At 36.5% G+C, this 12431-nt stretch overlaps 1 protein-coding gene and 1 long non-coding RNA gene across 8 annotated transcripts in view; one reads left to right on the top strand and one right to left on the bottom strand.

Moving 5' to 3' along the window:
* The window catches only part of LOC110863356 (protein groucho), a 71068-nt gene extending 59668 nt beyond the window's left edge, over window positions 1-11400 (bottom strand). For 4 of the 7 annotated variants that reach the window (XM_022112645.2, XM_022112641.2, XM_022112644.2 and 1 more), the window contains exons 1-3: window positions 11138-11399; window positions 7113-9012; window positions 5561-5658 (exon numbers count right to left, since the gene is read on the bottom strand). In XM_022112645.2, coding sequence (XP_021968337.1) covers window positions 5561-5658; window positions 7113-7166 — 152 coding nt within the window. In that variant the 5' untranslated portion in view covers window positions 7167-9012; window positions 11138-11399. Of the gene's footprint in view, window positions 1-5560; window positions 5659-7112; window positions 9013-11137 lie in introns of all 7 variants that reach the window. The other 3 variants (XM_022112642.2, XM_022112640.2, XM_035846913.1) reach the window with 2 other exon arrangements.
* Window positions 10764-11398, top strand: LOC118434121. Its single transcript, XR_004833784.1, has 2 exons — window positions 10764-10836; window positions 10916-11398. It is a non-coding gene; the product is annotated as an uncharacterized LOC118434121 (long non-coding RNA).
* Window positions 11401-12431: the final 1031 nt, after the last annotated feature.

Below are 12431 nucleotides of genomic sequence, written 5' to 3' on the forward strand. Positions count from 1 at the left end.
TTGACAGGTACAAAACGTATTCAAATCAGAATGGGGATCAAAGAGAGAAAGATTCAATCTCAAAATCTGAACTGTGAAATGTTAATTCATGTCTAATCTCTATCCTCCTCTCGTCCTCCTTCGCCTCGTCTCACTTGTTCGTCATCTCTATCCACTTATTTATCTCGTGATAAATGCTTAAATTGCAGTTGGGCTAGCTTTGCCATTCGTATTATATTATCCTTCGTTACAAAGGTTAATGGAATATTAGCTTATCTTTTGAAGTAATCAATAAGAGTCAGGATGCAATATAAACTTGTAAAGTGCTCTAATTTTTATGAAGTTATTGAAAAGATTGGTCAGTTAAAAACTGGCACTTCTACTAGAAAAGTTTTAATCACTATAATTGTCCATGCTCTTTATAATAAACTCCTTCCTGCCTCTACGTGAGATGAAGATGTTTACATAATCTTTATTGGCCCTGTTTCCGTTTCTTCAAATTATTTATTTTGACTGCGTATTTGTCTTGATTGGTCCTTGTAATGAATTATTTTATTGCTGAAACCTTCCCAGATACAACTTTTTTCCAGAGGAACTGAAAACCTCGAGTTTTTATGTCTCTGCCAAATCCTTAATTTGTTGATTTATTGTCTAACCAATCCCCAAACCACACTTGTGTACGCATAAACTAAAGTCTCTTCATTACCCAGAAACACAATTGCTCGGCTGCCCTCCTGCACATTAAACAAAACCAGATCTTGAATCAAGTAAAATGCACATCAATTATCTTGTGTAGGCAATAAACATGAATGAGCCGATGGATGCAACAAAAACAGAAAAGCAAAAAATACCCATGGTGTAAATGAAATAATAAAATGCAATAAAACTTTTCCCTTTTTAATTCATAAAAATCAACAAGACAATAAAATCCTCACCATGTTCGCCGTATCATCAGCACCCAAGTGCCAAACATAGCATTTTAGCTCTCGTAGCAAATGCGAATGTGATGACAGATAAGGAAACGTTAAGAGAGAGAGAGGAAGCTCTAAAGTCAGCCGACTATAAAAATGCCGTAAAAATATTCATTACCGACAACTTGAGCAAATAAACGAAGAAATTATGGCTCTGCTATTAAACTTACTTGATGATGCAGCGTAGAGAATGGAAAACAGATCTAAAAAAATGCGAGGGAGGAGATACAAAGTCTCTGTTTAGGATTTTCGTAAATTTTATACAAAATGACGACCTCGTCATTTGCTAGCAGACACGAAACATCTCATAACTATCAGACCTACCGTATACATATTATCTTATTTATGCATATATTTATCTATAGCTCGTCTGGTGCAACTAATTACTTTTTTATTTCCAATATCGCAAACGAATTCAGTCAGACTGCTCGTTATTTGGTAGTGGACCTTAATCATTTAGGTATTTAAAAGTGACACATGTTTACTTATTCGCACTATCAAATCTACAAATTACGCGACCAGAAGCGCGATAATAAAAAGTATTAAGTTGCAGGTTGGAGCTCATTACTAAGTGAATATTATTGTCGTATCTCGGCTTATTTATTACGAATAATTACGCTATGTACGACACAGAAGGTGGGTGCGTATATGTAGTTGTTGAAGTTATACGAGTAAACTGCTGACTTTTATATCGTGGATTTGTTCTCGAGATAGATTTCCTTCCAGATAAGTTCACCCTGTCTGCCACACTAGACCCCAATAAATTAAGGTGATTGATCTTTATCTGCAAAAAGCTAGTCTAATTTTTATTCTTTATTACATCCTTCATTATTATTACACAATCTGATTCATTCACGTTTCTGTGCTCTGTCATCACTTTCTTCCCACCACCTTCCAACCATGGAACTGCACTTAAGTTGCTCACGTCGTAAAACTAAAATGCAAAAAATCTTGTTGTATACGAACTGAATGTGTTCCTTTGACGCCGTAGCTTCTGCATCATTTACCTCAATTTACATACAACGTACACACAACTGACAATACAAACAATGACAGGTGTTGTTTCGTGGTTAATTATTTCTGTGGCTCCAACTACGTGGATTATATATCATCATTTTCGTGTGGTAGGAAGAATGCATGTGTATGTAGTAAATACGTCCATATGTGCATGGCAAATGTGCTGGTGATGAGGCAAATATTTGCTCAGAACTTGTTTGCTGTGTGTGCGACAATAAAAATTGCTCAAGTAAAATGTTATAGAATATTTTTTTTCGAATGGAAGGAATTAACGATTCCGATGCTACTGGTTTTATTTTTATTTTGAACGTTTTTATTTAAACTTTGTATTATTTAAACTGCTTTTCAATTCCAAAGTGTATAATTTAATGACGGCGCTGGGGATCATTATTTGCATTTTAACTGCGAGCCATCTCTTTATTGCATACATTTGAAACATTTTATGCTTTCCAAACCATACAACATACATCTGCATCTGTTTACTCAGTCTTGTCGGCGGGGTTATTATTATGTCCAACAAACGTATCCATGAAATGAAATGCATGCACAAAGTGAGGAAAGTATTAAAGTGGATGGAAACCAAGAAGAGAGGCATCACACACACACATTTTCAGTATTTACAGTTTCCTCATGCCAGTCATGTCGTGCCATTAATGGGCTATTTCCACCCTGTTTACATTACTTTTGGAAAGCCTGCCTGCTACACATATTGGTCGGGAGGATGTTTATCTCCATGTCGAAGGTTGCGTCTAAGGTTTCGGGTTCAGAAAATGTGTACGAACGTGGAAATGTAATGATGAGAGGGAATCCAACTCCGACGAAGAGACAGCAAAACAACATTTCCATCACAGGATAGAAAGAAAAGCCCAAATCCTGCACAAATCGCCCCATTGTGTCATTGCAGTTTAAACAATATTGCAGCTTGTGTTTGTAGTGTTGCAATAACGACTGTTCCACAACTACGACTGGGTTAATCATTTTGATCAAAGAAGCCACAAAACTGTAAAGTAAGCTTCAAAGCCGACTTTGTTTCAATTCATTCAAGTCAAAGCATGTCATACATACGCGAAACCACCACAAATCCAAGTCGTCTCCTTTCTCCTGCTCCATATTCCGTTATGCTGAACAGGAGGAATAGTGGTGATCTGCTGGTACATGCATATCTCTGCCTACTATCTCCTCTCAGCCGTTAATTGGCCATTGCAGAAATTCCCTCGAGTGTTTGCTTCGTGAGTTGTGTTCCAACCTCACAAGTCAGTGATCAAGAGTTGAGTTATCTGTCCAAAATTAGTCTTTAGCACACCCACCTTCATCCGTTATTAATGAATGACTGAGTATAAACGTGCATATGTACCCAATGTGTTTGTTGGTAGTTAAATTTCCTACGGCCTTGGGCAATTACCACAACAGTATCAAACATTCAATCAGCTAACCATCATTCATCAGAAATCATGCCAAAATAATCATAAAAAGTTCATATTTGCTTTGCAATAGTCATCATTAACATGATTGCTCTTAAACCTAAAATGTTATTTTATGTATCCTCGCAAATCTAGAAACTATTTGATGCCAGACATGAAAAGATTTGAAAGAGGTACTTTTTATTTTACTTTCGTGCCATAATTAAGGTTCCATCCACTTGATATGTAAATACGTCAACTTCAATAATTGTGACAAGCTTTTTTGTTCCAGATTGGGCTTGTTTGGGTTCAGGCTTGTAAAAAAGACATAAGAGTAATAATAAAATTTGACAAATAAATCATCTACGTTAGCACTTGCACATAATCATCACATGGTTGAATATTGTTGCGGTTTGGCTTTGGCAAGTATTTTACTAAAGTGGGGTAAAAACGCCATTAATGATATGAATATTGTAAATGACGCCTCCACGTCTCTCAACTACTTACTTCCATATACAATGTTTGCACTTTATTATTTATACTCTCAAACAACGCATTCAGCAAATAAGCTCGCCAAATTAAGATGCATGCAAATTGCAAAACCTAGCTCGTAAACATTTATTTTATAGGTAACGGTCTCTGCCACCACCGCCATCATGTTACGTACAACGCGAGGATATGTATGTGTGTGTACACTTGTTAAAACCCCAACCCATTTGAACTAAGAACAGCAAATCTCATGAATACGAAATGAGGATATGAATTTAATTTGTTTTGCTGAATTTTGAGACATAAAATACGAAGCTTCTCAAACCCACGTTACTCAACTAGTTTGGACATTCTCGCTATGTTTAACATTACCTTTGAACTTGTTAATAGAAACGAAACCAATTTGCATAAAGTGACAAACTACCTACTTAACCAAGTCAATATTCGGGATCAACTTCAGTACATATTTATGCATGTGTAGAGAGAGGCTTATACATACTTATGTACAACGCTTCGTGCATTTATGTAGATTCAGACAGTAGATACTAGACATTGATAGTGTTGAGATTGATGAATTAAATATCCGTTAATCGTTTCTTACAGTATTAAATATCGTGAATGGAGCACTCATCGAATAAGAACCACGTTGTGTCAAGTGTCAATTGCTCAATCGGTTGGGTTACAATTTACAATAACGCGTCATACTTGAACTTTTAATTTAATTTAAATAGACACATACATATATAGTCTTAAAATACCCGACGAGCCAAGTCAAAAGGAAATATTAAGACGTATATATTCTCCATGCTTTATAAAATCTAAAACAGCGCAGAATAAACGCTCAAGTTTTTTTATTAATTTTTACAGTTATGTATTTATACTTTAGTTGTACATATATAATTTATTTAGATTAGCTGAGTATCTAAAAAGACACAACTTTAATTTATATCCCATCAAATCAAAAGTCACAATCCGTCCAGTCTGTCAGATATATTGGTAATTTTTCTGCGCAGCGATTTTTTATTGTAATTCACTAATTCATTTTATTCCAGTTTGTTTGATTTTACAGCAAAAATGGCAAAGGTCAGTTCAACTTGTAAATTGAAATCTCAGTTAATTGCGTATCACCCCATAGAGAGTATACCAACAAGTCACGATTTACATCTATGAAGACGAGGAAATCCTTAAATGTGTAAAATTTGCATGCACTTAATTTTAACAAATTTACAAGTCGATATAAAATTTATTAAACAGGATTTGCATGTTTTGTTGTACATTTAATAAACCAGTTTATTTGCTAAAAACTTGTCAAGAATTTTCCCTAATATATTCAGAATTCAAATGCATGTGCACAATACATATACACATCTGACATTTGCATATTCTGTATGTCATGTTGTTGGTTGTGTTTTACCGTCCCAATTAATTGTTACTTATTTGTCTTAATGCTTTCGAAGCCTAATTTATTTTGAATATAAATGAATTCAAATTGTCGAATGTGAGATAAAGTAGCTCCAATTTGTCGGCTGTTGTCAATCTTGTGATCATACTTAAATGTTGGCAAACCGGTTGAAATGATCTATCAGTGTACCTTTTCGTGCCCATAAATCACTCTTCTATGAATTATGAGATGACGCTTGGGTTAATCGGTACATGCGAAGTACGTACATAAATATTTAAATAAGTTGTAATATTTGTACTCACTTGTGATACTGTGCCTGGAGAAAGTTGAACTCTTCCTTGATCCTCTCGCATGATTCTTGTATACTCAATTTAAAGGGTTGACCTGGTTGTGGGGGACCCTGCAATACATTGAATTTAAATAATTTAAAAATTTAAAAGTCAAAAGTGGTACTTAGCTATTAAAATACTGTCATTAAAAATGATGTGCATTCACTAACATCGATGTCAGCAGACGCTAACCATTCAGCTATACTTTCTTTCAATTATAAATCGGGAAAATAATATGGAATAATTTTCTTATCTAAAACCCATAATCTGAGGATCTGCGCACTGCCTAGTGTCATTAGCAGGAGAGAAAAAATGAAACGGAATAAAATAGGTTTTCAAAAGAATAATAGAACGAAACGAAGAAAGCTTAAAGATGGATATGCAAATAAGTAAGTAAAGGCGACAGCCAAACTTCGCTAGCTTGTCATCAACCGAACCAAATTTTAAACCTTTAGTGTTTTTTAAATTTGACTCTGCTCCCAAGGAATTGAATGAGTTAGCACCCTTCACTTCACGTCTTGGAAAAAAAAGAGAAAATGCTATCCACATACTCCATCAAATAACTGTTAATATTTAATAACGCATGTATCTCACATGGCACTAGAGTGTGACTACAAAGACAAAGAGTTATTTTTCTGCCTGTAGAAAAATGAGCATTTCTCGGATTATATTGGAAAAAGTGGATGCACATGCAACATGGCATAACATAGTACATCCCACTAATAACCCTTCGCAGTCAGTCACTCATGGCTTGTTCAGTTCCGTTCCTCAGTTCAGTGTTCTACTTTTGAGCGAGTAAAAAGTGAAGCCCACCGGAATACCCGGGCAGCAGCAAGATGGTCGTGGTGGGTGAAAAAAATGTAGATGACAGGAGGAATAAGGACTCCTGAACGGAATATTAAGCGTCAACACCACCACCATCTTACAAATGAACCTTCCTCGTAATAAATTCCCCTCAGTCCAACAAGCTTTTTCTACTCCCTCGTCTCCGTCTTCTCCGTCTTGGTCTTCTTTCTGTGATGTCTTTCTCTTTCTTTCCTGATACTTATTCCACCAACTCTCGGGACCTTTATTACATTTCCCCTTTTTCTTATTAGAGCTTGTTCGTGTTCCTTATTCAAATTTAAAAGAGGTCCCCATGCTTGGCTGGGGTTACCAAATTACGTTTTTTTGTCTTCCTCTTCACTCTAAGTTTCTAATTTATATTAAAATTGAGGTTGCAAGGAAAGAAGGATGAAAATTGGAGGGGAATTTTAAACAGGCAGACAAGGCAGGAGCAGACACGGCGAATAAAGTAATCATTTTCCAAGTTTTGCTTTCCACCACCAATAAAAAGTGGTGGTCGTAGTAGTGACATTCAGAGAAAAGACCAAGATTCTTTTCAGACAGACGGCTGGGCTTTCTCTCCTCACGCCTAAGCCATCCTCCTCTTAAGGCGCATACATTATCATTCTCGTCCCAAGAAGAATAACATATTTACATTTCCTTTTCTCCATTATAATGCAAATTACGCAATTTGACTTACCGGGTGGCGGGCAGCGGCCGCGGCGACAGCTGCATTCATTCCTCCGGCGTACATTTTACACTACACGGACATCACACAAGGGAATCGGCACTCAGGGTGCTTTCTCCAGAAAAAATTAATAAACTAGGTCGCACTACACACTTTGCACGTTGGATCAGTTGAACCCACAACACTAAAAAAAAGTTGTAATGTAGATTCTTGGTATGTATTTATTTGGACTTTTGTATCGCGTGGATGAAGTTGGGACGAGAAAGTCTATTGTTTTTATATACAGTTTTTTTATATGTAGTGCTGATATCTTAGATAACCGTCGTTTTTAAATGACCCAATATTATTTAGTATGTCAAAGTAGAACTCAAACAAACATTTGCAAAGTTATTGCAAATTTCTGAACCACGGCATAATCTAAACGGGCACCATCATAAAATATTCATTGGACAAGGGAACTACATTAGGTAATGCAGTAAACAATTTAATTCCATCAGCAAACCACTGGCTTATGCTTAGTATGCAATGTACACTTGAGTTTTTGATGCACATAAGTATGTCAAACAAGTTATAAATTAAACTTTATGATTCTTCGTCCAAAATCAATAAGAGAGTATATTATTCCCTTAATTGTTTCCAGTTTCGGGTTGCTTACAGAATTGTTGTCATCATCATCCAATGCACCCAAATTCTGCATGAGCAATAAGGACGCACAAGTACGTTCATCACATCAACGGCAATCACACTGCACTAATTAATTTTCACCACGACGTCCACCACAATGATGCCACTTGCCATAATACACCTTTCCGGTGGTGCGGTGTGCGTAGTAATCCAAATTCAAGTAATTAAGCAATCATAACAACATTGCAGTTCCCACTAAAGTGCTGAAAATATTAATATGAATCTAATCTCCAAATTCGTAATTTTTCCAACTATGTCTAATGTTCAAACTGATAAAGAACAATGTTCTGGTGAACAAGAACGGTTTGGCACCTATCTGTCTATGTATGAATGTGTTGTGGTCGTCGCCTCGGTTTGCTTTGGTTTCTCCTATTCACAAAGAAGAAGTTGTAGGTACATGAAAGCTCATGCAAAAAGACGGCGAGGATAAATTATAGCAGGAATCACCACCACAATTTCAGTTTATGTCGCGAGTGACGTTCCGTGACGTGGTTGGAATTTGGAGAATTTGAAATCAGGAAATGGTTGCGGTCTTTCTCTCTCTCTCTACGTTCAGTTGGATCTCTTAGTTTTATTATTCCGAAGCGGTGGTGGTATTTGGTTGGTTTGCGTTTGGTTTTGTTTTTAGTGGTAATCGAGATCGTGGTCAAAATTTTCTGGTTGGTCACTTATGTTGTTTTAGCAATAATAATAATATTCGCCTTCAAACAATTTGTAAGTCATTCCATCAGTTTAGACGATAAATGCATGAGGACTCCCCAAAAGTTCCTTAGGACAATCCTACTCTGACAGAGTAAAAGTTTGGGTAGTTTTGAACCTGACCTATCTCAAGCTTCAAGGACGAAGGGGATAAGATCGACCCGAGGGATTGAGCGTGACCCCAGGATGAACTGTCACTTGGTTTATCACTCCACTTCACAGCATACCGTTTCGCCCTCCGTGGACCCAATCGAATAAGTCTGTAAGTGGAAAGACGCACTTTTTTACTCACTCACTTTAGCGATGGGTTTTCCGTCTTATTTGGCCTCACTCACGACGAGCATTCCAATTCAAGCAAAGTAACAACTGGCAGAAAGTGACCCGGGTATTTTCACGATGATTTTTCGGGGTTTTCAAAACCCTGCGCAAGAGATGCAATACAAACTCAATCGATTAAATACTAAACAACTGATGAAACACTGGTAGTCTAGTCACATTACTTATCGCATAAAAACAGGGTTGTTCCCACCTGCAAATACAAAACATTACTATTATTTTGACTTTCCTATGAGACACGTACATGCATTTGTACGACATGGGATTGACAATAGTAATGCAATTTTCATGCATTGAATTTTTTGATAGTGTGGTTTTTCAAGTTCCTCTTATCAGAATTTTAAACTGTTTCATGTGACTGATTTATTTTTAAACTGTACAAAAGATTGTGGTTACAACTTGAAATATTACGGACATCAAGTAACCACAGCTTGGGAATATTTGCAAGGAATGAAAACCGCCGATTCGATAAGTTCACCACCGCCACCGGAAGTTACCATACATATTATGTACATTGTACATACATGGTGATGATGCCATTCATTTATCAAGGTTATTTTTTGCGTGGTATATTTTTGCAAATTGCACAATTACCCACGAATTTTACACAAACAGTGGAAAAAGGATGTAGCCAATTATGTAAATAGTGGGAAAGAGTTGTTTTTGTTAAGGTTAAGCTAACTCACTGAGCACTGCTAAGAGGATTTAAAAGATTACTTTAAGTGGGCAGACAATAATAATGTGTGCGTGTTATTAGAATATTGTGCTCCTGCTCCTGCTCGACAAGAGTTTTGTTATCAACTTGTTTAAAAATTGACAACTTTTTATCACTTGTGATAATTTTCCTGATTGTCGATCTACATACGTACTTTAACATTTAGTGCATACATATGTAGCTCACCAATGCACATGTTACGAGCATTATGTAGGAGATTATGAATGACTCATAATTATATAAAAAAAACTTTGCTTAATTTCCACAATCTTTTAATTAAATTAGTGATCAGCATCTAACTAAATATCCTCCTTCATTCCAAATTACAAGGAACCACTTTGTGAATCAATCGTCAATCTAATCCTCATCATTCATCAGTCGACATTAAGTCTAATTAATTGAATTAAACAAATAAATTAAATCCGGTCACTTTTTCCTCTTTCAAGCTGTGGATGAATGTGTACGTAACGAACGAAGAGCTGTGAATGAACTCATTTTTTGCACGACTAAATATATTCCTTCCCTCGGAAGGTTGAAGCTCATTTCATTATTCCATCCCATTTGATTGATGATGAGACGAGATCACGAAACTCTCAACTGCTCACAAAACGCAGGTCCACCACACACTGTATTTCGTGTAATGGCATTATACGTCCGTACGTATTATTATTATACAACCAATCCAAATCAAAAAGCAAGATTAATGCTTTTATATAATAAGTAAACGTTGTTTGTTTCGTGCTTCATTATTACTTTGTGTGTGTGTGGGTGAGAGAGTTTGTGTGGAGCATGAATTTAAATACTTTTATTCCACTGTTGCTTGCTTACTTGCAAACTAATGACAGCTAAATTAACTCAATTTCATGCCGGGTGATTAGTTAATTCTCGTTAATTATCTGTGTCTCTCTCTCTTCCAATTCAATCATGCGTTTGCATATGTGAAACGAACAGGGGAGATACATGTACACAAACATTTAATGGGCTGGCAGCATGGTCGTGTAATACGGTGCATGTTCATAATGATAATAATGGTAAAATCTGCCTGAATAAAACATGCAACAGTCAAAGTACCATAATTTTACTTTTTAAGAGCAAAATGCACACCCAAAATTTATTGTAATTGTTGTTCCTTCCATTTCCCTCATTCGCCATACTCTGTTCTATCATAGCTGTGACATGGAACCATGAATAATGCACTAGCTTACTAATAAATTCTTGTTTTTATTCAGGTAATTAACGGGGAGTTTAGAAGATAAATTACTACGCAAGATTTGCATATGGCTCATCTTCTTTCTTTACAAAGTATGCATTTTTTATCTGTTTGCTAAAGAAATCATGCATTTTGTTCTTCATACATCTTAATTTACTAGTTGTTTTTCAGGTACTGAAAATGTTGTCAATTGAAATAATTGAACAACCCGTTGTTTGTTTGGACAGTTTTAATTGAAAATCATCTCAAAGAATGTTAAAACAATGATAATCTATTTTTTAATAAGATTTAATATAGTAAAAAAAGTTAGTAGGACATGTTCTTCTAATCTTAGGTATTACGCTTAGTAAATACTATAATCCATGCAATATATATTATTCACTTTGAACTCACTTGTCGAACAAACGGATCAAACAATTGGAATTATTGGCAGCAGAAGAGTTGTCCCAATCTCACAGACGCGACTGAACACACGGCGTCACCTTTCACTTTTCCAAGCCTTGGTCGTAAACACCGTCTTCACACGTGACCTCAAACACTTTGAAATTTTATATCCCCACGGATCTTGGAGATGTATGAAACCGGCAGATTTTCCGAGATTCAGCGAAACAAGCGCACAGTTGTGGTCTCGACAAGGGTTCAACGTAAACTAAATGGATTGGATGCGTCTCATGGTGAACTTCGCATTGGGTGACTCTCTCTCTCTCTCGCTCTCTCGGTCGTCGTCTCACTTCGGCCCCGCACACATGTCGGCTTCCACTATTCCATTCTCTCATCTCTCCTCGTCTCATGTCTCGGTGTGGTTGTGGTGAGTATCAAACGGCGTCAAAATATCACGTGCCACATCATCGCAAAAGTCGCAACGCTTACTTGTCCTTATTAGTTGGCTCAGGTATTCCGCGCCGTGGCAAATTTCAAATTCGTGAACGATGGTTATTTATCTAACGTTTATTTACAGCTATAAAATCTGTCAAATACAAAAATGTAAACAATTTGGGTGCATATGAATTTGGATAAAAAATGTGAATCGAGAATGAAGTGGAATTCGTAATGCTTCATGAAATTAAGTATTTTGTTGCATCCCAGATTTCGTTGGGAAACATGTCACATCCTATTTTTACACCCTCTTGAGCTATCAGAAAACCGGGCTTTTGGTGGAGTGTGGTGGTGTGGGTGAGTGAGAGTGTTAAAGCAAAATGAACAGGAGCGAAAGCATGACACGGACATCAAGTTGTTGATGTTGATTTGAGTTTGAGAGTTGCTTTAACTAAACGTGCTGGGAGTTCCGTCATGATCATCATCATTCAATAATGTTTTAACCCCACCAGCCAACAACGCTCTTCAAATATTCTATTTCCACTGTCTCCTTCTTTCTCGCACACACAAACCACGAGCATTTTATTATTATTATCATATTATTATATTATCTCTGCCAGGACGAGGAGGATGCGTCCGCAGAGTCAGTCCTGTCCTATCTCTCGTCTCAAGTGTGAAGACGCTCGTTCTTTGTTGTTTTTGTGCATTCTCATTTCTTTAACATGTCACCGTACATATATCCATATTTCCTTTGGTCGCTAAATCTCACCCGTGAAAAAATATGTGCTATCCAGATAAAGTTACCCTTCCTCTACATAATATGTGTCTATATCGTTGAACAATTCTCGTTATGCAATTACGGCGGCAGTAA

This window comes from Folsomia candida, unplaced genomic scaffold (genome assembly GCF_002217175.1).
Source record: "Folsomia candida strain VU population unplaced genomic scaffold, ASM221717v1 Fcan01_Sc001, whole genome shotgun sequence".
Classification (NCBI taxonomy): Eukaryota; Metazoa; Arthropoda; class Collembola; order Entomobryomorpha; family Isotomidae; genus Folsomia; species Folsomia candida.